Source organism: Gavia stellata, chromosome 6 (genome assembly GCF_030936135.1).
Source record: "Gavia stellata isolate bGavSte3 chromosome 6, bGavSte3.hap2, whole genome shotgun sequence".
NCBI classification, from domain to species: Eukaryota; Metazoa; Chordata; class Aves; order Gaviiformes; family Gaviidae; genus Gavia; species Gavia stellata.
Window position 1 is genome coordinate 1,417,932 of NC_082599.1, and position 26,949 is coordinate 1,444,880.

The window sequence follows — 26,949 nt, forward strand, 5'->3', positions numbered from 1 at the left end:
GGCTGCTTCATGGTCACCTCCCCAAAGCAGCTTTGCCGCCCCAGTTTGCCTCTCGTGTTTAAGGCCAAGGGGTAATGGTTTTAAACTAAAAGAGGGGAGATTTAGAATAGATATAAGGAAGCAATCTTTTATGATGAGGGTGGTGAAACACTGGCACGTGTTGCCCAGAGAGGTGGTAGATGCCCCATCCCTGGAAACATTCATGGTCAGGTTGGACGGGGCTCTGAGCAACCTGATCTAGTTGAGATGTCCCTGCTTATTGCAGGGGGGTTGGACTAGCTGACCTTGAAAGATCCCTTCCAACCCAATCATTCTAGGATTCTACTCTATGATTCTATGATTTGGTCCAAGCTTTTGTCCGTCCATGGTGGATAAGCTCAGGTCTCTCAGGCAGAACCGAAAACCACACTTCACTGCTCTGGGTACATGTTTCTGTGCCAATCAGCCCCAAAATCCCCATCAAAAATCTTCCTTTGGCGCTAATCTTTGTGTGGGCGCGTTGGCATCTGCCTTCATTGCAGAGGTAACTGTGTTTCCATTAATTCTGAGTATAAATAGTCCTTTAGCCTTGAGACTAACTGTTGGGGGAGCCCTGCTGGCTTCATCTGCTGTATAAGGAAGGACCAAGGAACTTGGATTTGTCATAAAGAGCTTCAAAACCAATGGCCTGAGTTGTGAATTGTGATTTGCTTTGCTTGCTTGGTTTACCTTACAGGTGTTGAATGATGAGCGAAGGTAAAGGCAAGTCTCACTCTTGCCCTTTCAACATTTCTTGCTTAAACTGGGGGAGGATGATTTAGTGGTGAAACAGCCAGAAACATTTTTGGTTAGCTGACCAATAAACACATAATTTTCTTCATAGTGCCTTAATAAAAATTCCATTGCAGACAAAAAAAACGATTAATAATCAGATTGGTTGGATGCTTGGGGTATTGCTAATGAGCTGGAAAGCTTTTGGTCTCTAGGCTGTTCGTTAGGAGTCTGCCAGAGAGGTGTTTCCCTGTTTCCTTCCCATCTTCTAATGTTAGTAAATACTCCCAGGAGGAATTGCTTTTGTCCTAACACCGAACAATGGGCATTGTTGCAGTGAGGAAAATTCTAATAGTTCTGAATTTGTTCTCTCTGTGATTCATATTAGAGTTTTTGCCTAAAATTTTCCCTTGCTCCTTTTTCCTGCTTTGCTTCTTGCTGCAGCTTTGCAGAAACTAGATTTATGGTTGGACTCGATGATCTTAAGGGTCTTTTCCAACCTAAATGATTCTATGATTCTAAATAAAGCACATACCCCTCCAACACTGGGTTATAGTTGTGTAGCGGAGTTTTGTGATGTCTAACAATCCCGATAACCAGATGAATAGCATTTTCATGCTGGTTACCAACTTAAAACTCCATCTCTGTTTCCATTTCGCTTGTACCTGTGCTGCTCCTGCCTTTATTTATGCAGCGCCAGCAAATATTTTGGCAGCTTTCTGTGCGTATCACTTAGAGACCATCCTTATGGTGACGTCTGTGCACTTTTTTATCACCGTGCTTTTTCACAGATCATTTATTTGAAGACTGTCTCCGATACTGAAGAGATTATGGACACAGTAACCTAGCACCATTTTGGATTCTACAGCAGGCATTGCATTGGCATCACTGCGGTAGTCTACAAAGAGGACAAGGCGCCCATGGTACCGTTACCAGGTAGTCATTCAAATGCTGACCTCTATTTTAAATAAAGAGAAGTCTTGGTTCAGCTCACATCTCTGCGTTACTTTTTAGAGCAGTCACAGCAGATAAGGTGAATAAAAATACTTAATATAGAAGGGATACAAAAGATCTAGTCTGAAACTAGAAGTTGTCACTAGATATTACCCAACTGTTGAGCACAGGCTGTCTGTAGGAAACAGTTGAGAGAAAACATAGGATCTGCATGTTCCAGGGATTTAAAAGCACTCAGTGCATGTTTCTCAGGTAGGGGGTGTATCCCCTGAGCCCTCCAGTGGATTTTAGTCAGCAGATCCTCTACTCTGACTGGATATTGACAGCGACTTAATGAATTTGCACTGACCAGAAGAGCAACACAAGAATTTCACCCGGAGTTGTCAGGCACATGACTTTTTTTCTTCTGGAAACTTAAAGATCAGGTACTCATCAGGAACTTGAAAATATTTTTGCATATCAATATAAAGAAGGGGTTACAAAGATATGAGAAATGTGTACTCAATACAGACTGTAAACAAGGTAATTGCTGCTCAGAGCATTGGAAATGTTGGCATACCAACGGATTGCACACCATTTTGCAGTGCTATTCAGCTCCTTTAGGCTTGGTTTCACTTATAACACGTCTTACTTAAAGCCTCAGAAGCTGGAAACACAGTTCTCGATGAACTGATGTTACAAAGTAGGAGTCTGTGTGTGCCTTCACACACAGAAAACACTAGACAAAAGAAAATCCCTCTCATATTCCTGCAATTATTTTGCTTTGCAAGGCCAAGAGGAAGCTTGTGTTGACAAACAGTACTGTGGCTGATACACAAGAGGAAATCATGATCAGTAAGACCTTTCTCTTTTTACATGCTCAGTTTTCTGAGCAGAACAATGCTGGAAAGAATTTTCAGCAACTGTTTGCCCACAGTTGTTCTTAATAAAGGATAAAAACTGCAGCTGAACATTTGTCAAAACTTTATTTTTAAACTTGACTACTCTGTAGCTCGCCTTTTCGTGACAAATAATATTACATTTCATTTTAGGGAATGCAACATTGTTGATTTTTCCTTTTTTTTCCTCTCTAGATAGAATGGATACAGTAGAAAAGAGAGTTCATACATTCGTGCGAGTCAAGCCAACAGCTGATTTTGCTCAAGATATGATCAAGTTTGGGCCAGACAACAAGGTAGAGGAAAAAGAGGTTGCAAGTGTGAAAGGTTTGGAATTTGATTTCAGTTTTCCCCACAGAAATGCACAATTCTTCCATTCCTTAAGGCTGTCCATAACGTTTTGGTGCATGTTGATTCATGTGTTCCTGTTTGCTGTTCTCCTCTGTGCTGACCGTGGCTCGTGGTTTTGTATCCGCAAGTGTGACTATGGAAAACATACTTCTTGTGATACAGTCACTAGAGAAAATCCTCAAAAGGACTGGGACTCTGACTGATCCTTGAGGACTTCCTAGTGGTAACCACGATTCCAACCTAAGAGGTCTCCCTGTGGTACAGTCTATTTCTATCCCCTCTTCTGCAAGCTCCTCCCTTCACCTTCTCTTCCTTAATTAATAATTTCCCTGCGTCATCAAATCAGACACATCACTGAAAGGGAAACAGGTGAGCTTAGCCACCTTTCCTTTTTTTTAGAATATCTATTACCAGAAAATACCATCAGGGTCAGTAAAGCAATACCATTATTTGCGCTCCATTTTCTACTTACCTCCAGGTCTTCAGTGGGGTTTTTTTTTTCAAACAATAACTGCTGAAACTCTTCATGGCTATCGCAGTTACCTTCATCTCTTTTTGGGTTTCAGAGCATAAATATATACATCAAAAAAGATGCCAAGAAAGGAGTTGTGAATAACAGGCAGACTGACTGGTCCTTTCGGCTGGATGGCGTCCTTCACAATACCTCCCAGGAACTGGCTTATGAGACTGTGGCTAAGAAATTGGTGTCCGAAGCTTTAATTGGCTATAATGGTAATTTGTTGCTATTTTTATTATTTTGACAATAGGTGGAGATTTTATCTGAGGGAGAGATCCTTTTGATGTCACGTTTGAGAAATGCAGAGACTTCCTCCTAAGTTTATTCTTTTGCTTTGAACTTTTTCTAGGCACAATAATATGCTATGGGCAAACGGGGGCTGGTAAAACTTACACGATGACGGGAGCAACTGCCGAGTACAAGCATCGAGGAATCATACCCCGAGCTATACAGCAGGTACTGGATCTGAATGGGAAAGAGGCTGGAAGAAATAACAAAGTCATCTCTTGTATCAGCTCGTGCTGATACTCATGCAAGTGTTTTAACATGGTGAATATGTTTTATGTTTTTATCTCCACCAGTCCTTTTTTTCCCCCATTTTATCTAGAGGATGATCATTAAAGAAATAAAGGAACCTGTAAAACATTGTTACTTTGTACCTTCGTTTTACTACACCATGACCTCGTGCACTGACAACGGTGACGTTTCAGAGCATTGGGATGGTGTTGGCTTGAAACGTGCTGATTTGTCAATCCCGTTGTGGCATAGACACATCCCTGTCCAGAGGCGCACTTTTACCACTGCTCTGAGGGGGCAGGTCTGCTTATCTTTAGGCAGTGATACTGTGGAATGCTCTCCACTCCCACAAAGACAACTGACACGCACGGTGTGGGGCTGACATAACGCATACAACCTGAAACAAAGAGGGGAGGAATTCTGTAGTTACGCTTTTCTTGTCATTTGCAGAGGTTGTTCCTGTTTAATTCTACTAGCTCATAGAAAGTAATGTAAGCAGGCCTTCCAAAGTGTTGGTTTCAAAACTATCATTTTGAGAAATCATATTAAAACTGTTGACTTAGCCCTGTCAGCCCTCGGGCAACCACAGCGCAGAATTAGCTACAGACACGCAGACGCACTTTTAGCTGTTCAGAAAGTTATAAATAGCTTCTCTGGAAAGCCATAAATAGCTAATAATTCTGTTCGTGAACTAGCACCGCTACTGACAAACTCTTCTTCTTTGTATAGGTCTTCAAATCAACTGCACGTTCCGTTGATCCATTCGTCACTGTCCGAATATCCTACCTGGAAATCTACAATGAGACCTTGTCTGACCTTCTGTCCACCATGACAAGCGATGGGACCAGTGACACGCAGATGGCTGTAGTGGATTGCCCACAGGGTGTTTATGTGAAGGGCTTATCTATACATTCAGTTAGCCACGAGGAGGATGCTCTAAATCTCCTTTTTGAGGCAAGAGAAAACAAATATTACACTTCATCTGATTGTTATGTTTATTGGCTTAGCTGAGGGAGGAGGCAGTAAAGCAGGAGGTGGGTGGCCAGGATGTCTGGAGGGAGGTTCAACCCTCTTTGTTCTCTTTATTGTGGGTAGAGGAACTAGTAACGCTTTGTAGCCCATGTTCTTGCAAGGAAAATGTCCCTGGCACAGAGATTGCATGGAGAAATCTTGTTTTTAGCGTGCACCAGAGCAAGTCAAGTGATGGAGGAAATACGTTGGGGTGAGACCACAGAACGTAGTGGCACTGGAGATTCCAGGCAGCACCAAAATAGTTAAGGCAGCCACAGAATCTGCCTTCATTTCAAAAGGCTTATCTGAAATACCAGCCACCTCACCGGCCCCTTCAGCAGACCGAGATCCGAGACAGCCAAAAAGACTTGTTTTCATTACCTTGGTTATCACGTAGGAGTGTCGGTGAGTGACTTAGTACAAAGTGTATGATATTTGGGATCCTTTTAGACCCACCAGCTGACTGACACTGGAATTTCTTCCTGAAAAACACACGTAGCTATGTCAGTGCTCCAAGAACAGTCTTACCGGCGACATCTTTGGCGGATAGTTTGGGATGGTCATGGCACAGGTACTGTTAGTCAGATTTTACAGCAGGGACGTTCACACAATGGGTTAGCTTTGTGAAGGGAGTTTTGCTTACTTATGTCTGCATCTTTCTTTTACTTGTGGATGCTTTAGTTCATTGAAAACATGAATAAATAATTGGTTCTGTATGCAGGAAGCGTATTCTTACCAGGAGCCATCTGGTGTCCTTAAAATCTTTCACTTGCCTTTTTAATACTGGGACTGTGGTGTCCTAAGCCAGCCTCTGTGATTCATAGGAGCTCCCATTTTCTTTTTAAACAGTAGAAGGGTGATGATAATGCAGCTTAACTTGATATCTGTTGACAGAAGAAGTGCAAGTGATGACTGGGGATCTGTTCAGGTCCTTAGACGAGTTCTGCCTGTGGTTCTTGATTCGCAGAGAAAGCTCTAGGCTTTGAGGAGGCTGCCCCCTGCGCTCTGGCTCTTTATTTGTGGAGTGACATTGATAATATTTACCTAGAGCTCTTCTTCATTCTTGCTCTTGGATTTACACTCCCCAGCATGGAGCCAGTCACTGACCTTCGAGCTCTTAAAGGTCATTGTCCCTTGAGACCCAGGCAGACCAGCTGGCTGTGAAACCTGTCGATAAGTGCATTTCTTTGCTGTAGAGCCTTCCAGTTCCTTTTCTGCCTCACCAGCCTGGCAGCACAGCTCTGTGATAGACTGGCACCCCTAACAAGCAGTTGCAACATCATTTTTAATGTTGCTTTCTTTTCCTGTAAGTAGGCATTACAAATTCGTGGCTATCGTGTATGTGTGAGTTTTCTATGACACTTAAAGCTTGGGGAGCAATTTGGTTTTTTAGTCATCAAGAAACTGAAACAGCCAGAGAGGTATTGCCTCTAAACAAGGCTTGCCTGACTGTTCCTCAAAAAGCCACAGATCTGTGAGCTGAGCCTTGAAAGTGGAAATGCAGATAATGTGGTCTCCGGTAAAAGGCATTATTACAGTAAACAGTGACCTTTACCGACTGCACTGTGAAATGCTTTGAGTAAGAAAGCGAGGCAAATACGGTGAGCTCCTGCTCTGACTCCTCTACCCAACTCATTGGTGTTACAGGCTCTGCAGAGTGAAGATAGAACCACTGTTTATTTAACTGTGTGGATTTCTAATTTCCCTTTATTTTACCAGTGCAGAAGTTTAAAAACACTGTCTTCATTTTTGACTTCATTTACAGGGTGAGACCAACAGAGTGATAGCAGAGCACACACTGAATAAAAATTCATCCAGATCCCATTGCATCTTTACTATTTATATTGAGGTAAGAGCTCCAGCAGTTTTTCTAGGGACTGAAATGGCTGAGGATCTTTACATGTCTAGTTTTTACTGTCTTTCAGTTTTGTCTACTGTTAAGTACAGTTTATATTCTTTTCTCCCTCAGTCTCGTTTCAGAGTTTTCTCAGATGTCAAATGCATTCACTCTAAAATCAACTTAATAGATCTGGCAGGCTCAGAGAGACTGAGCAAGACTGGAGTAAGTAATGGAAGAAATATTTCAATCCGTGGTGAAGAGTCCAGTAATCAACACGGTGCAGGTGAAATTACAGGTTTTCCTCATAACAGAATTCAGCCTGTGATAAATAGGAGAGACTGTGACAAATCGTAAGTCACATTAACACATCAGAGGGTGCTCAGTTGTTTGCAGCTGCTGTGTATCGCTTCTAAGTCCACATGTATGTGACTCCCATCCTGCGTGTGCCTTCCCACCTGACCCAGACTCAGTTAGGGAATTTGAGTCTATCATTTCTCAAAGAACGTCTGATTTTCCTCTTCATTCCATGAGTGACAGTGCAAATCCCCCGCTTCTGGTCACAGCAGGCAAACTGTTGAACCTTTCTTAGAGCATTAGGGCTCAACAACTGGAAGCTTCTCAGGTCCCATGTGACATTCTGTATTGATCAGAATAGAAATCGCATCTGCCCTGTGACAAATACATAATTTACCCTTTGGGAAGGAAAGCCAGTGGTCCTAGTAGACTTGTAATGAGAATCTGAGGTCTCTGAAAACTTGTTTTTAAACTGAAGAAAGCTCTAGATGGTGAATTTATTGGGTCTGAATTAGATCCTTACCCTCGCAGTCAAGCAGAGTTGTACCCTCAGTAAGGAATATGGTCTCTTCTGCGGTTCAGCCAGAAGCGTGCGTTGTGGAAGCTTTGCCTTTTGATCTTCATTACAGTCTGAAGGACAGGTTCTGAAAGAAGCCACCTACATCAACAAGTCTCTGTCATTCCTTGAGCAAATCATCGTTGCCCTGGCTGATCCTAAAAGGGACCACATCCCCTTCCGTCAGAGCAAGCTCACTCACGTTCTCAAGGACTCGCTGGGTAAGAGCGGTGGGTTACAACAGCCCCAAATAGTTCCTAGAAAACCGTGTTGTTTCAATGAGCATACCAAGTCCTAAGGCCATAACATGCAAACACATGGAACCAATTCATTGTTCAAAGGCTGTCTGTTTTTCCTCATCAAATAAAACAGCAGGCGCAGGAGACAGTACAAAGCCCACACTGATCAAGCCAGTAGAAATTCACAAAACCTTAGTTAGAATACTTTAAAAAACTACCACCAAAAAAACCCCCAGCATGTTACAAGCCTTCTCAGATGCCCCTGCTTTAGCATCAGGCCACAGATGATAAACCCAAAGCTGTGGCGTATCGTGAATCCACAGGAAAGGCTTATGCTCTCGGAATGCTAGCTTGAGACATGGGAGGAGAAAGCAGCTGAAAACAGGCTGTAGACATTTGTGTGGAGTAACCAAAGTCATTAGAAATGAGAGTGACGTTTGAGGCATTCCGAGCGCAAGCCTTGCATTGCTTTTAGGAAAGCAGTGACTATGTCCTGCCAAGGGCTTTAAGGTCCTCTGCTCTGGTTTTCCCCATTTCAGGCTTTCACAGTTTGTATTCCCATCTTCTTATTGCATCATTGCCATGTGAGAAACACATTTTACCTTTATTCTTAAGTGTTTCTGTACGCATGGGAACTTTTATTCTTAAGTGTTTCTGTACGCATGGGAACTTTAGAGGGACAGTTACAAACTGGCTGCGTTCTTTGTTGCTTCGTTTTCTCTGTTTTAGTCAGCATATAATATAATACATTCCAGAAAAGGAAACAACAAAAAACCCCCAAATTATATTCTTTGCTTTTTTCTTCTTTTTTTTTTTAATTTTTCCCAGGGGGAAACTGCAATACTGTCCTAGTGGCAAATATCTGTGGGGAAGCTGTGCATGTGGAAGAGACTGTAAGTTGAACTGATTTCTGCAGAATTACAGTCTTGTTCCTGCTACTGTTGCAGTTGGCCGTAGCTCGGTTTAAAGGATAGTCTCTGGAGGGCTATGGCAGGAGTCCCAGAGAAACATCCTGCCTAATTCATCAGAAACATTGGATAGCTCATCTTATCTCAAAGGCTCAGAAAACAGATTGCTCTCGACAATCTGCTTCGTGATACAAACAGTCAAGTGGTAACTGGCCCGTGGGGGGAAATGAGAGCTTGAAATAGAGCTGGCACAAGCAGCTAAAATCTAAGCACACTGGAAGGTGTTAATTCTTATTGTTGATTCACCTCTACGAGTGTGTTTGAACGGAACATCACATAATGAGGTCTATGGAATTGCACCAGTTCACATCAGAGCTGAGCTGGCTTTCAGCTGGTTCAGCAATCAGGAGTAACCTCCTAAGAGGCAGGTTTTTTTAACCTGTGAAATAATGAAATTGGTGCAAGTTTCACTGTGTGAACTGGCTCAACTTAACCACATCTGTAACACAGAGAAGGGAATCACCTTGCTCCTTGCCAAGAAAGTTTTAGGTAGCAAAAAAAAAAAAAGTAAACACAGACACGTTTTATGCAGTTGTCTTCAAGGCAGAGTGTTGTTTTTATCATCTCCTGCTTGCGCTTTGATAGCATCTAGAAATATGTGATATTATTGAGGAAATAGCTGCTATACTTGGCATCAAGAGGAGGATTTTCAGGCTGCAGGGGCTTACTCTGCAGATACCGCAACTGCAGGAATTAAGCTCGAAAGCCATTGATGTGTGAGTTGGAGTTTTTCGGATGTGTTATTTTGATCAGAAATGGGAGTGGGTACTTTTGAGATCACAGCTCTGCTACACAAAGAGCTGTCCACATGCAGAACAGAACAGACAAAGACATCATCTGAAGCTGGCTAATCACATAGAAGCCAGTGAGCACTAGAAGATATGCTCCTGGAATGAGACATCCTATACTCCCCCCTGCAGTTAAATAGCTTTTGTAGTTCGGTGTTCTGGGATCTGACATGATTAAGTACTAACAGATTATGAAAATTATATCCTCACCAATATCTCTTTCAGTTACTTAAAAACCATGTTTTTCAGTTGTCTTCTCTTCGTTTTGCTACCAGAATGAAATGGATCACAACCGAGCCAGTCATCAATGAGACATATGACCGAGAGGTATGTAGAGAAGGGGAATGGAAGAAGGCATATTTTTTCAAGGTTCATTAATATTTTGGATAATGACCTTAAAAACCAGAGGAAAATTTGGTAGTTTAATGAATTACCACTCATCAGCCAAGCTGACACGTGCTGAATTTAGGTATATGATAAAACAGATTAGTATAAAACTTTTTAAAATTTATATTTAATTACAGTTGCCTTGAATATGGTACAAGTACAGTCATGCAGACAGTCACATATTCCCTGACACATGGTAATTCTTTCCATTGCATCCTTAAGTCCTTAATTTTTCTGATAAGATTCACCTCTTAACAGAGATGTTATGTTGTGGACTACTCCCCTGGTACGCGGGAAAATCATGTCCAATCCTACCTGCAGCTTTACACAGCATTATCCCCGTCGCTGCTGCTAACATAACATTTTTGCCAGAGTTACAAAACTTGTTTAAACAAGGAAATAGTTTAAAGAAAGTGATCATAGTATTTTAGATGTCCTGAGTGCACTTCCACAGCTGAGAGAGAGCTGGCAGCAGTAAATGCTCTATGAATTACTGATAGCCCAAAAAACAAGTTTAGAATTATCTGATCCGTAACACATTTGGTGTGTGAGAACCCTGCTGTATTTCATGGCCTGATCTCACTGGCAAGCAGAGAAACAGCTGGGGAGTTTCCTCCAACAGCTTCCAGAAGAAGCTGTGCAACAAACTGTCTTTTCCTCTTCAATCCCTTTCATTTTTGTTGAGATGTGTGGAGTAGAAAAGAGTAGCCAAAAGAGTAGTGTTTAAGGAAGCTGTTGTGCTTTGATGCTCAACAGGTCACTTACTTAAAAAGCAGCTCGGTATCCAATCCTCACTGAATCCCAAGGAGATTTATGTACCCACAGCTTCCTGGAAACTCATTCTAAAAAGCGAATGCTTGAAGATATTCCACGTTACGGAGAAATTCAATCAAATACACCACAGGAGACTCCCTTCTCTATTAAAGTTAATGTCAGAACTCCTGCTGACTTCAGCAAGGGTCAGAGTGGAAACCTGCATACTTCTTTGCTTTCAAGATAATATCTCATACTCCAGAACTTGATGGCCCCTACAGTACCAGATCAGGAAAGCATCAAATTAAGAAACAGGTGGCCCTTCTTCTGGTGGCTTAGGCTGACTCTGCGGGCAGTATACCCAGGACACAAGAGAAGCTGTCTTGTTGGAAGCTGATCAAAGGCAAAGGGATTTCCAGACTCTCAACTTCACTGATGCAAACCTGACAGCAAACCCTGGGGGAGCTGGTACACAGCTGTGATGTTCTCTAGCAGCCAGTTTAATGCTGCTTTTCAGCAGTTTTTTCTCCAATAAACATTTGGTCATTTGCTCACCCTTTTGTTTTCCTGCTAGGGGACAGTGAAGGCCCTGGAGAAGGAGATTATTCTTCTGAAGCGGGAACTGGCCATGCATGACAGCTTGGTAAGGAATAGACTGCACCATCTTAGACAGGACCTGGTTAAGGCTTTGTCATGATCCTTACTTTGCAGTAGGGTCAGTTAACTCTGTGTCCAGTGTGATTGTACTCTTCCTTCTGCTTCCAGCACTGTCTTTTGGGGTTTAGGCAGAGCTCTGAGATCCCATGCAGTGAGACTGCGTTCTAGCTTCAGTCCCCATCCGCTGTAGATGGTTTTTTCAGACTCTTGAAGCCCTTCTGTTGTTTGACTGAAATGTGAAGGGGAATGCATTGCTTTCAGCACGCTCCCAAGTCCCGTGTCCTGTCGACTCAGATGATGAGAAGCTGCCATCAGAAATTAAACATAAGGCTTTCCTGGGCACAGCAGAGCAATGTCAGGTGTTCGCCAGACTAGTACTTGCTTAGCTTTTAGTAATTCACTGATGCTCAGTTGTTCACCTTTTTTCTTAGGTAAATCGTACTTTGGTGACTTATGACCCTCTGACGGACATCCAGATAGCAGAGATTAAGTCTCAAGTCCATAAATACCTAAAAGGAGCCATTGATGAAATTGATGTAAGTAGCTTTCTAATGGAGAAGGACTTATACACTGTTTCTATCCCATCTTACTCCAAGACAGAAGCAATGAAAATGTCTTCTGAAGAGGCTGTATTTAACGCAAAAAGTGCTACAGAATTGTCATTTAATTTTTTTGCATGTTAAGGACTGTCTCCTTGTTTTCATACCATTTTTGCTTTTTTGGAAGCTTGAGGAGACTTTTCCTTAGTCCAGAAACCCTTTGAATTGTTTATTTAGAACTTCTTTAAAGAATTAGTGTCAAAATTTTGCTCTGCCAATGTAAAACTAAATCCTTGCAAGGTGTGTTGCCAAAATATGTCCAGTCTCTTAGAGACAGGTTCATTAAGGCAGGATTTCTCAACTTGAAACTACCCGCTGACTGAAAAATGACTGCGAAAAGAAACAGCAGAAGTCCTGTGTACACAAATATTCCTGTGGGGGCAAGCAGGAAAACAAACAAAATGTAAGAAAATGAAAGTTATAAATGCACACTCAGAGTTACTGTAAGGTTTTGTTTGGTTGTGAACAGAAGCCACTGTGACAACAGTGCAGAAGTTGCTGGAAGACTGTTTTCCAAACAGTTAGATAACCCTTTAGTTTAAACGAAACACTTGCGACACTCCCTCTCATTTCTTGTAATCGTTATCTTCTCTCAAAGTCCCTGTTTTCTCCCTCCAGCAGGCAGGATTGGGGCAGAATAAGGGCTTACGTGAAGGTGTGTTTTACCTGGCCTGCAAAATGTGATGTGGGTGGGTGTGGAGCAGGGAAGGTAGAGAAGGACTAAGGAGTTTCACACAGGGAGGGGTGTCTTCAGTGGCACTGAAGAATCTTTTAGAGAGAGGGTCAAGAACAGAGGTAGTGCATTTCATCGCCTGGTCCAGTCTCTTGGACCGTGGGAGAGCTGAGTGCAGATTCCTGCTCGGGACAGACTGCCCATTACTTATCTGTCCATGCCTCTGCTCATCATCTCCAAAACAGAGATAGTAGCACGGCTCAACTGCGCTGATCTGTTATCATGGGTTAGAGACCTAAAGATAGTGCTCTGGCTCTTCCAAGTACTCAGGCAGTCTTGGGCAGTAGTGAAAAGAGAAGTAGCATCACAATCCGCAAGGTCAGTAGATGCCATCTATGTGATTTGTAAAATTATTGTAAATAATTCATTACCTCGATAGCTGTGTGCTTCATGGAATTTACCACGGATTCCTCTCTTTAAAAACCTGAGCGTGAGCAATGTATCCACCTCCAGCCTGCCTCTCAAGTGCAGGAAAAAGGTAACTCTCCTTGAGTGTGGGTACCCAGCGAGTGGAAAGCAGAGCCCTCACAATCTGAAATATTTTAATCAGTACAGCTGGCCACAGCATAGAAATGCTTACCTGTATCTTCACTGTATACATCTCTTCCTCAGATAGTGAACATCAGGCAAGTACAAGAAGTATTTAAGCAGTTCAAACTGATTGTAAGGTAAGATATCCAAGGTTGATGCATTTCACAGTAAGGTTTAGAAATCCCACCAAGCTTTTGTCTGTGCTATCACACTTACCATGACATTGGTGAAGAATCATCGTGAAGTACAGGGAATAACTTGTAACTGAAAACACAATTCTGGACAAATTCTGCTGGCCTTTGCATAAAAAGACTATGGCTTCTAACCTTCCTGCGCTCGTAAGTCATGTGCAAGGGCTCTTGATGGTAAGCTTCATTGGTTAAAATGTCTGCTTGGCAAGTATACCATCACTGAGCATAAACTGTGCAGGATCCCTAGTCATGGAGCGTATCTCCATAGTGCAAGGCAGTCTGCAAACAGACCAAAAGAAAAATCAAACTCTGTAGGATGAGATGATATGAAGTGGTCTCACCACACTAGCATCTAAAAGTCATCAGATTTACTTTTTTTTTTAGAGATCATGGCAAAGGAAGGTCATAAAGCAATTTGGAGGAGCATGATAAGAAGGCTCTGTGGCTATGTCCAGCGAGGCGCTCTCTGATGTGTGGTGTGGGATGGGAGAAAGCGTGAAAGTGGCTATTTGAAAATGTCACCAGTGGATGATGAATGTTGTTTTTTGGGCTGAAGGAGGGAAGGTGAATGACAGGCTGGAAAAAAAATCCTAAAAATGAGGACAAGCAGCTTCCATGTCATAAAATAAAAGAGAACAAAGAATAAGGGTATTAGGGCAACCCACTCACTCCCTGCCCCACCAATGTTCGCAGCAGTGGTCTGGATAGGCAGTAGAGGTTGCTACTCAAAAGAATGACCCTGGGATATTGCTGTAGAAAATCTGCCTGCCCTCGAGAAACTTGTGCGAACACGAGTGTCTGTGGTACGTCATCAGACTGGGCAGTCAGAGTTTGCTGGGACCCAAGACCAAAATGGGTTTCGCAGTAAAATTTTGTCTGATTATTATTTTTTTAACTTGGGACTCCTTTTATTGTTCTGAAGCAGTGGGCTTTAGTTGCAAATTCTCTAAGAATTTGCAGTCTTGTACAGTGTGTTTAAGCCTACTGACAATGCTTTACCTGTTCCTTTTCAGTGAAAATATCACTCAGTTTGAAAATCACTAGGTTAAAGTAAGGTGATGGAAGTGAACAGATATAATATTATTTGATCTGGACCATTCAAAGGTTCTGCTAAGTATTAAAATAGCCATCAAAAAGCTTCCATATCTAAGAGGCCTAAAGGGACATTGTAGAAAAAGAAAGGAAGAGGAGAGTGGAAAAAGGTTACAACAGTTATGGGGAAGAACAGAAGGAGGAAGGTGGGGTGTTTGGGAATGAGATCACAGGTAAAAGATGGTTTTCTTTGGAAATCTGATATTGGCAGGTATTACAGGTTTTGACATATGAAACAGTCCTCCTTGAACACAACGCTAAGGGGCTGTTTTCTCCCCTAGTCAACAGGAGCATGAAGTGGAGGCCAGATTACGAAGCAAGTACGCTCTGATAGACAAAAATGACTTTGCTGCTGTTGCTGCTGTTGAGAAGGTAATGCCTGGTGCTTGAGCCCAGCCCAGAATCCATTTTAGAATTGGCTTCTTTGCTGCTGAACCTTGAATTGCCTCAAGTTCTCAACTTTTCCCCATTGAAATCTGAAGCTCGGAAACGTTAACGGGATGAGCGTGTCAAAAAACTTGCACAGAGCAGAGGTGCACCAGTTAACAAAGTGACATTCCTATCAGCAGAGGATTAGGCCTGTTATCTGAACAGAATAATTTATTAAATGAGAATGAAGAAAATATAAACTAGAAGGTGACCTGTCTGTCAGTTGTAGAAGGCAGGGTCAGGTCACCTGCTCCTGCTGAGGTCCCCCTTTTAATCCTCATAATTTCTGGAGCAAAGCAAATGTATCATTTGCAAGCCATAAATTCAGATGTGGACTCTAACTTCTAGTTTATAATCTATTTGTCATTACTTATTTCCATCTGTGAAATATTTTCTTTCTGAAGTGGTTATTCCCTAGCCTTGGTTTTACCCAGTAAGGCAGATAAAATAACCATTATCTGTTATGCAGAGTCATATACTTGTCCTGTGGCTTAACTGAAGATGCTTTGAATTTTTTGTAAGAAAGGCACAAGGGAAAATGCAAAGTATTTGTATAACAGAGAAACACGTCACTAACAGGCCTATTCAAGTCTTTATTTAAAGAAGTGGAAAACAAAACTGAAACCTGATTTAGGTAGATTTTAGCGCATAATGGCCCCTCTGATTTATGATAGAGGCAGTATGGGAAGTAGTATAAGAAACGTAGTTATCTTACATATCTTCACTAAATGAAGACTTCTGAGGGTGCTTTTATTTCTGTGCCACTAGACCCAAGTTATTCTACCAATAAGTGGCTGAAACATTTGACACATGAATTTGAGGATAATTTTGGCCCTATATTAGTTCTCACTTCATTCTTATAGATGTGTTTCCCTGAAATACTTGGTAGTGCATACAGATTTCCAGATAAGATTGTACAACAGGATGGAATAGCTGCTGGGCAAGGGCTGTACAGCTTTTGTGGTCTAGACAGCTACAGATCTAATGCTTCCTGCTCCATGTTTTATTTCTTCCTGTCTCCAGGCAGGTGTGGTTATTGTGGATGACCGTTTGGTGCAGGAAGAGGATGGATGGGATTTGGGGACTAGAACTGCTCCTTCTTCATCCAGATGTGGGAAGAAGAAATCCAGGAAAAGCAATGAGCAGCCCAAGTGAGTTTAGTAGCCAGAGAGCTCTCCCTTTTCTCTAATAATGTATCATTGCAGTGACTGGGTCTGGTCAAGGTGTGATGGGCAGCCCATGGAGGAAGGCAGAGATGAAGCTGGCTTAACGGGTGTGTGGAAGTTTTGTGTTTCCTCAAGGATGACATTCAAGCATAGTGCTGGAAGGGTTTGTGGTGTCCATATGGCCACTAGCCAAACCATCAGGAGGATGTTAAGGGAATGCCTGTGGCCGGCAGGCACAGGCTGTGGTAGGGCAGACCTCTATTATGGGGAAGATTTACTGCAAACGGTTCGTCTGTGTGTCTGTTACAGACAAACCAAGACCAAGGAGCGCTGTGCAGGGTGTGATTTGCGGACACAGAGGGTGGACAGGCTTTCAGCTGAAGAGCTTGCAGCCAGCACAGACGGGGTTAGCCTGTGACGAGAGAGGTGGAGAGTTGAACATGCAGGCAGGGTAACAGGCGTGTGATGGCATCAGAAGACATGTTAAACCTGCAGTTTTTCTTTAAAGTGTTAGGTAGAAGGAGATCTGCTAAGTGGAAAGGGAGGAACGGACAGTGGACAGAGGAGCAGATATGGAGAAGAGATTTTGAGAGGGAAGGGGGAAACAGCAATCAGTACTCAGCAAAGATCCTTCAATTTATAGGAGTGAGGTCCCTGCCATTTCTACAACTACTTCTGTGGCCGAGAGCATCTGCTTGGCGCTCCCTGACACTTCCCCAAAGTCCTTGTGTTAGAGAGGAGGGGAACCACCAAGGCTTTAGTATCCACATGACATGGGGGACTCCTCTATGCAGTTCTTTTTTTAGGGAGATGGAAGGAGATTCGGCAAGCACTTTTCTGTATCTCTTTCAAGTCGCGTGATAGCAGATGAGACTGCTGTTTTTTTGTGGAGGTGAGCTGAGGGAGAACAGAGAGCTGGGCTTGATTTAGATGTGGGGTTAGATCAAATCCTAGGGGATTCAGCTTGTAGGTTCCTCTGAAGGTAAAGAGGGTTATCCTGTCTGCAGGTGTGCCTCAATCCAGACAGGGTGGGACTGTTGTCCTTGCGATCCTTCTCAAGAGAGCTAGTCCAGCCTGGGCTGTTCTGTAGTATTTGCTACACAAGGGAGACCCTCTGCTCTAGGAAGTAAGGATTTGTGAGAACAAGGCTGACCTTATTCCTTGTGAGTAGGTATTTCACTGCAAACTTTGGTAGAAGCAGTGTCAGACTGCTAGTCAGCAAAGCTAGCACTTGCAACATGTTTTGGTTCCAGTTACCTATTATGAAGAAATTACTCTGGTTCATCTTTTTCCCTCCTGTCAGGAAGGAAGGAATCGGGAGCTCTCTTTCTGGGAGAGATCTGGATGTTTTTTTACCATCAAAAAGCCAGGTAATAATTTCCACCAAGGATCTAGATGTGAAAGAGGGAGCAAGGAACCAGGATACAGCAAATATTGATGCAGAGCTCTCAAAGCCAGCTCCCGTGGAGGATTCCCAGCGGCCCAGGTAGTCTTTCCCTGCAAGGGAGTATATCCCCTTTGCCAGAGGGTGGTTTGCACTGGAGTGATTGCATTGTGTTCCCCTAGTACAACTACCTGCTTCAAAATAAAGAGAGATTCAGAGATCTTCATTGCTTGGATGCAGAAATGCATTGTAGGACAGCAGTGGTTGTATGGACACCCTATGTGCCAAAGTATGTTGGTGGCAGTCATCTTCTCCATCTGCTTTGAGCTCTGTCCTGATCAGTTGCTCTATTAAGTGTGAAGTCTCTGAATATCTCAGCACTTTTCACCCTTTGGTTAGTAGTAAAAGCCCAGAGAGACCTCATGTCCAGCCACAACCCCCTCCCAGTCATTAAAATGGGTCAATAGCTGCACAAGATCACTGCAGGAGGTGCCATATCAAGACAGGAGAGTGGAGAATGGCAAAAAATGCAGCAATGTACCAGTCATCTGCTTGTACCACGACAAGAATTTATCATGGGAGGGCAGCACTGAATTGCATTTCATTCTGGATGGAGTTGATGGGGTAAAAGGGTACCGAGACGAAGGACTCTTTCCAGGAGGATGCTCTCAACAGCATGAGGATGTTCAACTCACAGGAACTCAGCCAGGACCCTACCCAAACCAGTCTGGACACCACTTTTCCCATCACCAGCCATCTTTTCTTGCTGAGAGCTCTCAAGCTACAAGCGAGGCAGGTCCGAAGTATTGCGAGCACTTCCGTTGCCTGTGTTGTAGATGACCAGTCCTTGCTTGTTCCTGGCACCCAGGGAGAGCATCGCAGGGTGAATCTGTCCTAGGAGAATTCACTCCTGAAGCACTTTAACATGTTAGCGTGTTCCTCCATGCTCTCTACATTCATTTTAGTATTCTTCTAAAAGTCCTGTGGCTGGCAGGGAAGGCTGCTGCTGCAGCTGCGTAAGGCACAACCCAGAGCGTTTCAAGTAGCTCGGTAGCTGGCTGTCAAAGCTGTAGCTGTGGCAGTCTGCCCAGTGGCCGTTGTTTACAGCGCTTTGCCAGCAGTTTGGCACGGAAAGCAGTCTCACACAGCCTTTGAGGAGTTTGAAAAATGCCCTGAAGAGGTCAATCAGGGGAAGGCAGTAGTCAGAGTTTTGCTTTGACCAATCTGGACTGAGGAATGTGGAGACTTGTAGCTACTTTCTGCTATCAGATCCAGCCCGCTTACCAAGAACATCCTTACACAGCACAGAGCAGCATCTGTGGGAGCGTGATGTTCTCCTGAGGGACTCTCCTTTTGCGTGGTTTGTATTGAAGTAAGAGCTAGTGTTCATGGGTGCATGTTTGCATCAAAGCCATTTCATAGAAAAGTCAGGATTAACACACACCACTTTGAATTCAGTCTTTCTAAATAGGGAAGACTTAAAAGCCATGGGCAGCAGCATTGTAGAGCCAGCCAACGCATGCAGCTATGCGGTTTGGTTGGCAGAGGTGACTGGTCTGTGCTGGGAATGCAGCGAGGAAAGAACAAAGGCATTTCTGTTTAACAATAGGAAGGAACACTATTAGTTATTTTTCTGAAAATTCAGACCCTTAAAGGTCCACTTTCCAGGGAAGACTCAATTCTGAGGCATCTCCTGAGGAATGTGGTTTCTACGTAAATAACTCTTTCTTCTGGGAGTGGTATGGGGGGGAAGGGGATATGAAGATTGGCACAGAGATGGTACCAGGGTGCAGCTAGCACAGCGAGATCCTCAAAGGGCCCATTGAAATACCATCCACAAACCTCAGCTATGGCTGCTCCCATGAACTGTGTCACGCTGCAGAGCAGAACAAACTGACCTCCCCATGTCTGTGTGCATGTTTTCTTTGAATTCTGTTGCAGCTCCCCTCCATCCAAGCCAGTGGCATTTGAGCAGTTTAAGGAGGAGTGTGGAAGTGAGATCAACCGGATCTTTAAAGAGAACAAAAGCATCCTCCTTGCCAGGAAGAAGAGAAGCAGTACAGTAGCGCAGAGGATCAACTTCATCAAGCGTGAGATGGAGAGCATCAAAAAGGCTCTGGAGGCTCAGAAGCAGGAGCGGTGGCAGCAGGGTAAGTCACTGTGTGGAGACTGGCCAGCGAGAATCTGACAGAAGAGAGGAGCCCCTGGTTTCAAAGCAGTTCTGGTGGTGAGACCACTCACTAGACCACCACTGCTGCTTGCCAGGGCAGCAGGGTAGGCCAGGCTTTATGCCCTAGCTGTGCAGCTGGCCTTGTGATTTGCCACCTGATTCCTCCACACTTCAGCCTCATTGAGTCGTGCTACTCAGGCTTTACAGTAGTGAGGTGAGCTGCAGTCAGCTTTATTCCTCGCCTCACGCTTCGATGGATTAGGCAGCGTACTGCTGACAAATGGAGGTCAGTACAGTGCAGAAATCACAGGTAGCAGGCTTGCCCTCACTGTGGTGGAGATGTACTGCATCTCTTACAGCTTGATTTCATCCAGATTAGGGTCTGGCTTATGAAGGTCAAAATTCCAAACTAGTACTAGAGGAAAAAATGAGGTAAGTTTGCTGCGGCAAGATGTTTGTTAGGTGGAATATGCCTGGACGAGACTAGGAAGTGTGTCAGGTTTCGTGCTCCCTGCAATGGGGCTCCCAAGAGTCAGTGCTGTTGTGTTCTGCAGAGGAGCGGAGAAGAAACGCCTCCAGGCAAGGAGAGAAATCTGAAACAAATGGCTTTAAGGGCAGAGTGGTCTAGAGTGCTCTGCATGTGATGGTGAGGAAGCAGCAGTGGTGTTCCCTGCATGCAGGGAGGACAGCAAAACAACTCAGTTCTGTGAAACAACAGCCTTAACTATTGCCGGGCAATTAGCAGGAAATAAGAAGAAATGAGAAAGGGAATGGTCACCAGCAAGCAGGCCCTGACTAGTGAATGAGGGCCAGAGACTCAGACCCAGAGTGAATGCTGCTCTACTGGGTTCCTTCCTATAGAGAGACTTTTATGACCATGCTTTGCAAATGGCCTCTTCCCATAGGGTCTGATCCTGCAAGATGCAAAGCTCTCTTGGCTAAATGATGAGCAAATCAGCTTGAATCCATATCAAAGTGAGGGTCTGTCTTTTCATGGACTTATTGCTTCTTTGGGCCTTTGCTCTTTATGATGATATCTACCAACTGGTGGTTTATTGTGGATGCTGGAAACCACACGAATAAACTGATTTGAAGGAAACCAAGAACAAGAGATGTTTATCATAGGGGAGTAGCACTAGCTTAACTGTCCCCAAAGGGCTGACCAGCCCCTTGTGTCAAAAACCCTTACCATGGCTGCTGAGGGATTTTTTCAGCATGAGCCATAAAAGCTCTAAGAGATACCCTCCAACAGTCTGTCACGTGGGTGTCTTTCTGTGGAGCCCCATCCCTCCTCTTCATCTGTCCCTGTTCAGGGAGGACTGATGTCTGAGCGGGTTCAAGAGTTCAGCAGTGATTTCTGCCCCACACCACTCCAACACTGTATTTGTAGAAAGCACGTCTAAGGAAATGTCAATTGTGTGGTTAACCTCAGTATAACTGGGTAACTACCGTGTGGTTCAAAGTATAATGACTGTTCTTCGTCCCTCTCCACCCTCATGAGAAACCTTTGTTTCCTTTTCTTACCCTCCAGGAGAGTATGTCGATGAGAAAGGACAGATCATAATTGATGAGAAGGAGTTTCTACTCATCATGAAGCTGAAGGACCTGAAGGAAGAGTACAGGTCTGGTTATGCTGAACTGCAGGACCTGAAGGCAGAAATCCAGTACTGCCAGCATCTGGTGGACCAGTGTCGGAACAAACTCATCTCAGGTACTGGCTCGCCAGCGCAGTTTCTGAACAGCCTCCAGTTTAGCTGGCGTGCTTGATAGCAGATCAGTACTGAAGCACTTCACAGATACGTTGCACGTAAGCCAAGTCCATCATCCTCTGTCATCATTTTTCTTGTTGCTTTCCAGGCATGTTTTTTATTAATGATTGGGGTGGGTTTTTTTGACATAACACTGAATTGCTGCAGATTCTCTCTCACACATAATGACGTACTGCTCCTTAGTCACGCCACTAGATGCAATGCTGTGGGTAAGAGCCTTTCACAATGAAGTTGACAATAATCCTCCCACCGATGGCCCTAGTTCTCACCCTTGACTTCATTTAATAGAGATGGTGGCCAAGGAACTGCACCAGGCCAGGGCTTTGGCTCTGGACTACAGATGTCTCCTCTGTACCCCTGTGAGATTCAGGTTCCAGTGTTGCAGCACGGTCGCCTTGGCAGGAAGCAGAGCTTGGTCATTTTAGCACGTTCTTCACAAGCACCACCCTTGTGGTGATGAGTTACGCCTCTGCTCAGGGTGATCCGTGCAAATTCATGGTGTCCTCTGCTGCAAGCCGCTCAGTTTTAGTCTGTGGTAGCAGGAGTGCAGTCCTGCTGTATCCCCAGATTTGTCCCATACAATGGAAGACAGTAGGTGTACGAATGCCAGAGTCCCAAACATTTGGATGCTGTGCACATGGCAACACTTTATTTTCTACAAACTTGCCAGAGCACAACTTGTATCCATCAGTGCATCCCACGCTGAAAGAAATGCATGGCTTGTTCCAGGAGATAGACAGGGCCAAATCGTAATTGTGCAGAAACTTTGCCACTGGTTTGCGTTGGATCTGGGTTTGGCATTTTTTGGGTGCTCCAGATGTTTGCTGCTTGTTTAACCATACAGGCATGGACTCATTCAATATCTGTGTCATGCCAGTGCAAAGAGGTCATCTCAGAGCTAAAACCAGGGTAAAAAGTCAGTGGTGTTGCATCATGCCCACAGTGCCTAGCAAGAGCAGGGCTCTGCGTTTAATCTCATTTATCCTTCATGACTCTCAGGACAGAAAGCAGCTCCGTTCCTGGGGTCCCTCCTGGGCAGCACAGCCTTCTTCAGGAGCTGTGGGCTCTCCCACTCCACAGGGAAACATGCCAGAGGAATGGAGCAGAGCACAGCCACTTTGCAGCAGGCGTCCGGGAAATGCCCAGTATTAATAAGGACAGAATTCCTGCTGTATCGCAGCACCTGCTGTATGTTATCACTGGCTATTACGGGATGGATGGAAAGCGGCTGTGCTTCTTTAGCATTTGGAATTGAAATCTGACCCCCAAATGTGCTGACCACTCAACATGGCTAGCTCCAAGCTGGATGGCTCCCTGGCTCCGGGACGCAGGGGCAGTGCCATCTCGCGGCCAGCCGCCTCTCGGGCTCCACAAGCTGAGGGGACTGTCCCCGGGGCCAGCCACCACGTCCCAGCCACCTTGCAGGCAGCACGGACAGGCCTCAGCACAGTCGATGCCGGCTGTCGGTGCCCTGTCCCTTTTAACTAATTTTTCTAGTAGTTTGAACCTCAGGAGCTTGGAGTTCTGAGGTCCCGTCTGAGAGTTTAAGAGCACTCCGGTCCCATCTGATCCGCAGGCAGGCAGCGAGAAGCAACCCGCCCTTGTCTCTTTGGTCGTTACAGCCCTATTTATTGCCCCCCTGCTTTGCTTTGCAGAGTTTGAGGTCTGGTACAGCGAGTCCTTCCTTATCCCCAAGGATATGCAGGAAGCTCTGAAGCCCGGTGGCAGCATCAGACCTGGAATGATTCCCATAAACAGAGTCATGTGCCTGGTGAGTTGTCCTGGCAGCTCTGCTTATTCTCTTTGATAGCCACACGTGGCATGGCAATGAGGGCACAAGTAAGCCCGTGGGAGGAGGAGGGCATGGCGACTCTGCCCCTTTCTCTAAGCAGAGTGGCTGGCATTGAAATGCTATCTGCTGTGATGCAGAGAGCAACTATCTGGAGATACATCTTGCTTTCACATTAGCTTTACCCTTAAGAGGCTAAAATAAGACAGGGTGATTGAAGTAGCCAGTCATCTGCTGGCTATCGGTAATCAGGAAAACTGCCCAGAGGTGCAGGGGGTAGTTGGGAGGCTTGTTTCCAGTCTGCACGGTCTGTAATGTTTACAGCGAAACTATTGTCTTTCGTGTTGTGGCAACTGGTACTCAGCCAGCCCTCTGTTTAGAAACGGCCACTTTGGGGTCTTTTGTCATTCCTGACAAAGCACATTTCTCTTAAGCTTCTCATTTACCACACTTCTTTGCATTATTCTCCTCTGAAGTCATTCCAGGTTTTGTCCTTCAATGTTAAATGTCAGGCTCAAAACCTTCATGCTGTTTGATAGGAATGTGGTGGCACTGCTTCCACTCTGTCTGACACAACACGGTAAGGAGGGAGAGCCCACTCTGGCTGCAAGGGGGAATCAGCCCTTTCTAGGCGTAACATTTCTCCGTTACGGCTGCTCAACCTCTGCAGATCGCAGAGAACAGCTTGTGGGTCCATCTCTCCCAGGAGCCTGTCCCCACCAGAAGCAGGGGCACCCACAGGTGTTTGGGAAGGAGAATAAGCAGAGTGTGAGCTGAGTGACCTCTTTCCTAAATGCACAGCCCTGTTTCTAGCCAACGTGTAGTGGGGGACAGGAGGGCTTTAGCTCTTTAGAAGGATGACTGGAAAGGAACTCTTTTTGTCTCCAGGTATCTGGTTGTTTGGACCGTCAATCTCAGTGAAGCATTTTCTTTACTCCCTTCTAGAAGGGCATGTGAAGGGTTTTAGAGCTGATGAGAGACAGGTTCTTCCCATCCTACTGAATTAGTTCCCTTGAGGGTATGAATAACACACATGATGTGAGAAAAAAAAATGTAGTGAGTTTACTTTTAAACAGAATGTTGTGATCTACTAGACTGTGGAAGAGTTCAGATACAGACCTGTACGGGAAAGAGCAAAAAACCCAACCCAACCCCCTTTGGATAAAGCGACGCACCGACTGAGGTCAACAGGAAAACCCTGACTGACTGCATGGGTCCAGGATGTCACTCTTTGGGGAAAAGAGGAAACCTAGTTACTTTTACTAATCCAAGTTACTCAATGTATTCATAGAAACTCCCTTAATGGTTTCCAGCCCTGGATTTCCTGTCATCACATCAATTATAACCCCAAAGATGAATGAAACATGCCTCTTAGCAATGCTTTGCAGCTGTGTCAAGTTGTTGATGTTACAGGCAGAAATCTTCAGGCGGAAGATAAACAGTGTCCCTGGTAATGTTGCTCAGCGCCGGTTTCTTCTCTTTTACCGGGCAGTTCACTGCAGCCTCCCGGTCAGTGGCACTGGCCGTGCTGAGGCCCATACTGGGTCTGGGAGGCAACCACCTCACTTTTCTCTGGAGGTTTGTTTCCTATTTAGAACCATTTTCCCTTTTTCAGGCTGGCTTTTCATTTACTGTTCTAACACATTTCTCCAGGGTGTGCGTCTTTTACTCTTGGCTTGATTTGGTTGGGCCACTTGCCTTTTGTCACACCAGAATTTCACTGTCACCGTCTCCAGGCTACTCATGAACCGCCACAGGAGGTGACCTAAGAATCTGCTAGAGCCATCCTCAAATCTGCCACGAAAACATTATACACAAGCTGGTATCTTAAAAAAAATCATACTTTCATTCAACAAGTGGTCCTCTTCAGTGCGCTCACGCCTTCCAGATGGTTCCCCGGAGAAGCGTGGGCATGGACATCAGCCAGCTGGGCTCAAGGGGGACCACGCTGAAGCTCAGACTTCCTTCACACTGCGAGATTATCTTGCAGTGGGAGACTGTCCTGGGGGTAGTTACGGGCAGAGCATGGCCATGAGAAGACAGCTGAGAGAACTCTCTTTGGGGCTTTACACTTGCAGATGGATTTTGCCCAAAGTCCTGCCCAAATCTGCTCACCTAAGGTGTGGGAAGGGGGAACCTCTCACTTCCAAAGCTTTGGAGAGATTGTTGAATCAGCGTTCAATGCCGTAAATGGGATCGGTTGACCGCTATGTCTCCATATGTGTGTTTTTCACATGGAGCGGCGTCTGTCTTTGTGCTGGCAGGAGGAAGACGAGCAGGAGAGGTTTGAGCGGATGCAGGAGACAACGCTGCCAGCCTGCCCAGCTTCGCTCTCGTTCTACAAGGCAAAAATGAAGACTGATCAAAAGGTAATCTCAGCTTGGCCCAGTTCCACGTACCCCTGCCAACGCGCGTTGGGAGAGCGATTCTGTGCCTCGCTGCCAGGTGGGGTGTAGGACTCTTCTGGAATGGATGCCATTTTGGCTGTAGCCTTTTGAAAGATGCTAGTTTGGTTCTGCAGCACAGCAAAGCTCTTTGAGACGTTGTCTCTGGCTGATGTAAAGGCCCCATCCTGTGCTGGTCTTCTGCTAAAAACCAATCTCAGCACTTCTCACTTCTACTTCCTTCCTGGCAAGGGCTCACCGTAAGATACCACCGAGGCCCTGAGCTTAGGAGGACTTCAAAGAGATTGGGTTTTATAAGAGTAACAGGGCTGCACAACTATATCATTAAACATTTTTAAGGAAAATATTTGAAAACCTTTAGTGCTTGAGAGGAGAATTTCCCAGGGCTTCTTGTGCCCTCCTTTGAGCCTGCTGGGATTTGTCACCGGTAGAGCAATGCTGGTGTGATAGGGCTTATTTGGGCAGCTTTTTCTAGCACTGCTTGGGAAGGTTGGGAAGGTGTTTTGTTTTGGCAGGAAAAATGCCTTTACAGGTGAGAATTCTGCTCTGCAAACCGAGCTCATGTTAACGATCCTTTTTTTGTTTTCTGTTGCCAGCACATGTATGCCAGAACCATGTCGTCCCTCGAGCAAATGCGCAAGAAACCCGGGCTCGTCACAACTGCTGGGAAGAATAAACCCCTGTCGTTTTTGCAGGTCATGTAGCAGATTTGGGCTCAGTCTGGAATGTGGCATTCAATACAAGCAATGCCACCTCAGAAAGTGCCTTGCGTTCATGTCCACAATAGATTTATCAAAAATAAACAGTAGGAAAAAAAAACCTAAACCACCCAACTTTTGTGCAGCTAGACCGACAGTTATCGGTAATCAAACCCACTGTTTAGACAGGAAGCGAGCCAGGGGGTTCAAATAGCAACGCTTGTTTTTCTGAGCGTCTCCGGAAAATGTAGCGTCACGACAGAGAGGTGTGTTGTGGACAACCTGGGCTGCTTCTGCCTCCCTCTTTCCCGATGCCGGAGGCAAGGGCCTGCTGGGCTTGTTCTCGACGGAGTGTCAAGTCACGTCTTTGCTAGCTTGATGCTCTCAAGGTGGATCCTGAGGATCCAAGTCTGGATGAGAGTGAGTCCTCCTATGGATTGAAGCAACCCCGGGGTGTTTGCTCTCCCGGAGAGAGGAAGGGGCTGGAGAGGCGCACGCAGCAGAGAACCGTTTCCATCAGCTGTGTGGCGTTAG

The 26,949-nt window shown here is 44.9% G+C and overlaps 1 protein-coding gene across 1 annotated transcript; it reads left to right on the plus strand.

The window, feature by feature from the left end:
* The first annotated feature begins 1,663 nt into the window (after positions 1-1,663).
* KIF9 (kinesin family member 9) lies at positions 1,664-26,438 on the plus strand. The gene is made up of 21 exons (XM_009809653.2): positions 1,664-1,686; positions 2,778-2,878; positions 3,500-3,665; positions 3,800-3,906; positions 4,696-4,920; positions 6,743-6,826; positions 6,947-7,039; positions 7,741-7,888; positions 8,735-8,799; positions 9,912-9,989; positions 11,377-11,445; positions 11,891-11,995; positions 13,404-13,459; positions 14,887-14,977; positions 16,058-16,185; positions 17,504-17,686; positions 19,526-19,734; positions 21,286-21,465; positions 23,179-23,294; positions 25,577-25,681; positions 26,314-26,438. The coding sequence occupies exons 1-21, from the start codon at positions 1,671-1,673 to the stop codon at positions 26,419-26,421; spliced, it is 2,433 nt and encodes an 810-aa protein (XP_009807955.2). The 5' UTR covers positions 1,664-1,670; the 3' UTR covers positions 26,422-26,438.
* Positions 26,439-26,949: the final 511 nt, after the last annotated feature.

Coding starts and splice junctions, on each gene's coding strand:
- KIF9 (XM_009809653.2), top strand. Junction 19,735..21,285: donor GCAGGAGCGGTGGCAGCAGG/GTAAGTCACTGT, acceptor CTTACCCTCCAG/GAGAGTATGTCGATGAGAAA. Junction 21,466..23,178: donor TCGGAACAAACTCATCTCAG/GTACTGGCTCGC, acceptor TTTGCTTTGCAG/AGTTTGAGGTCTGGTACAGC.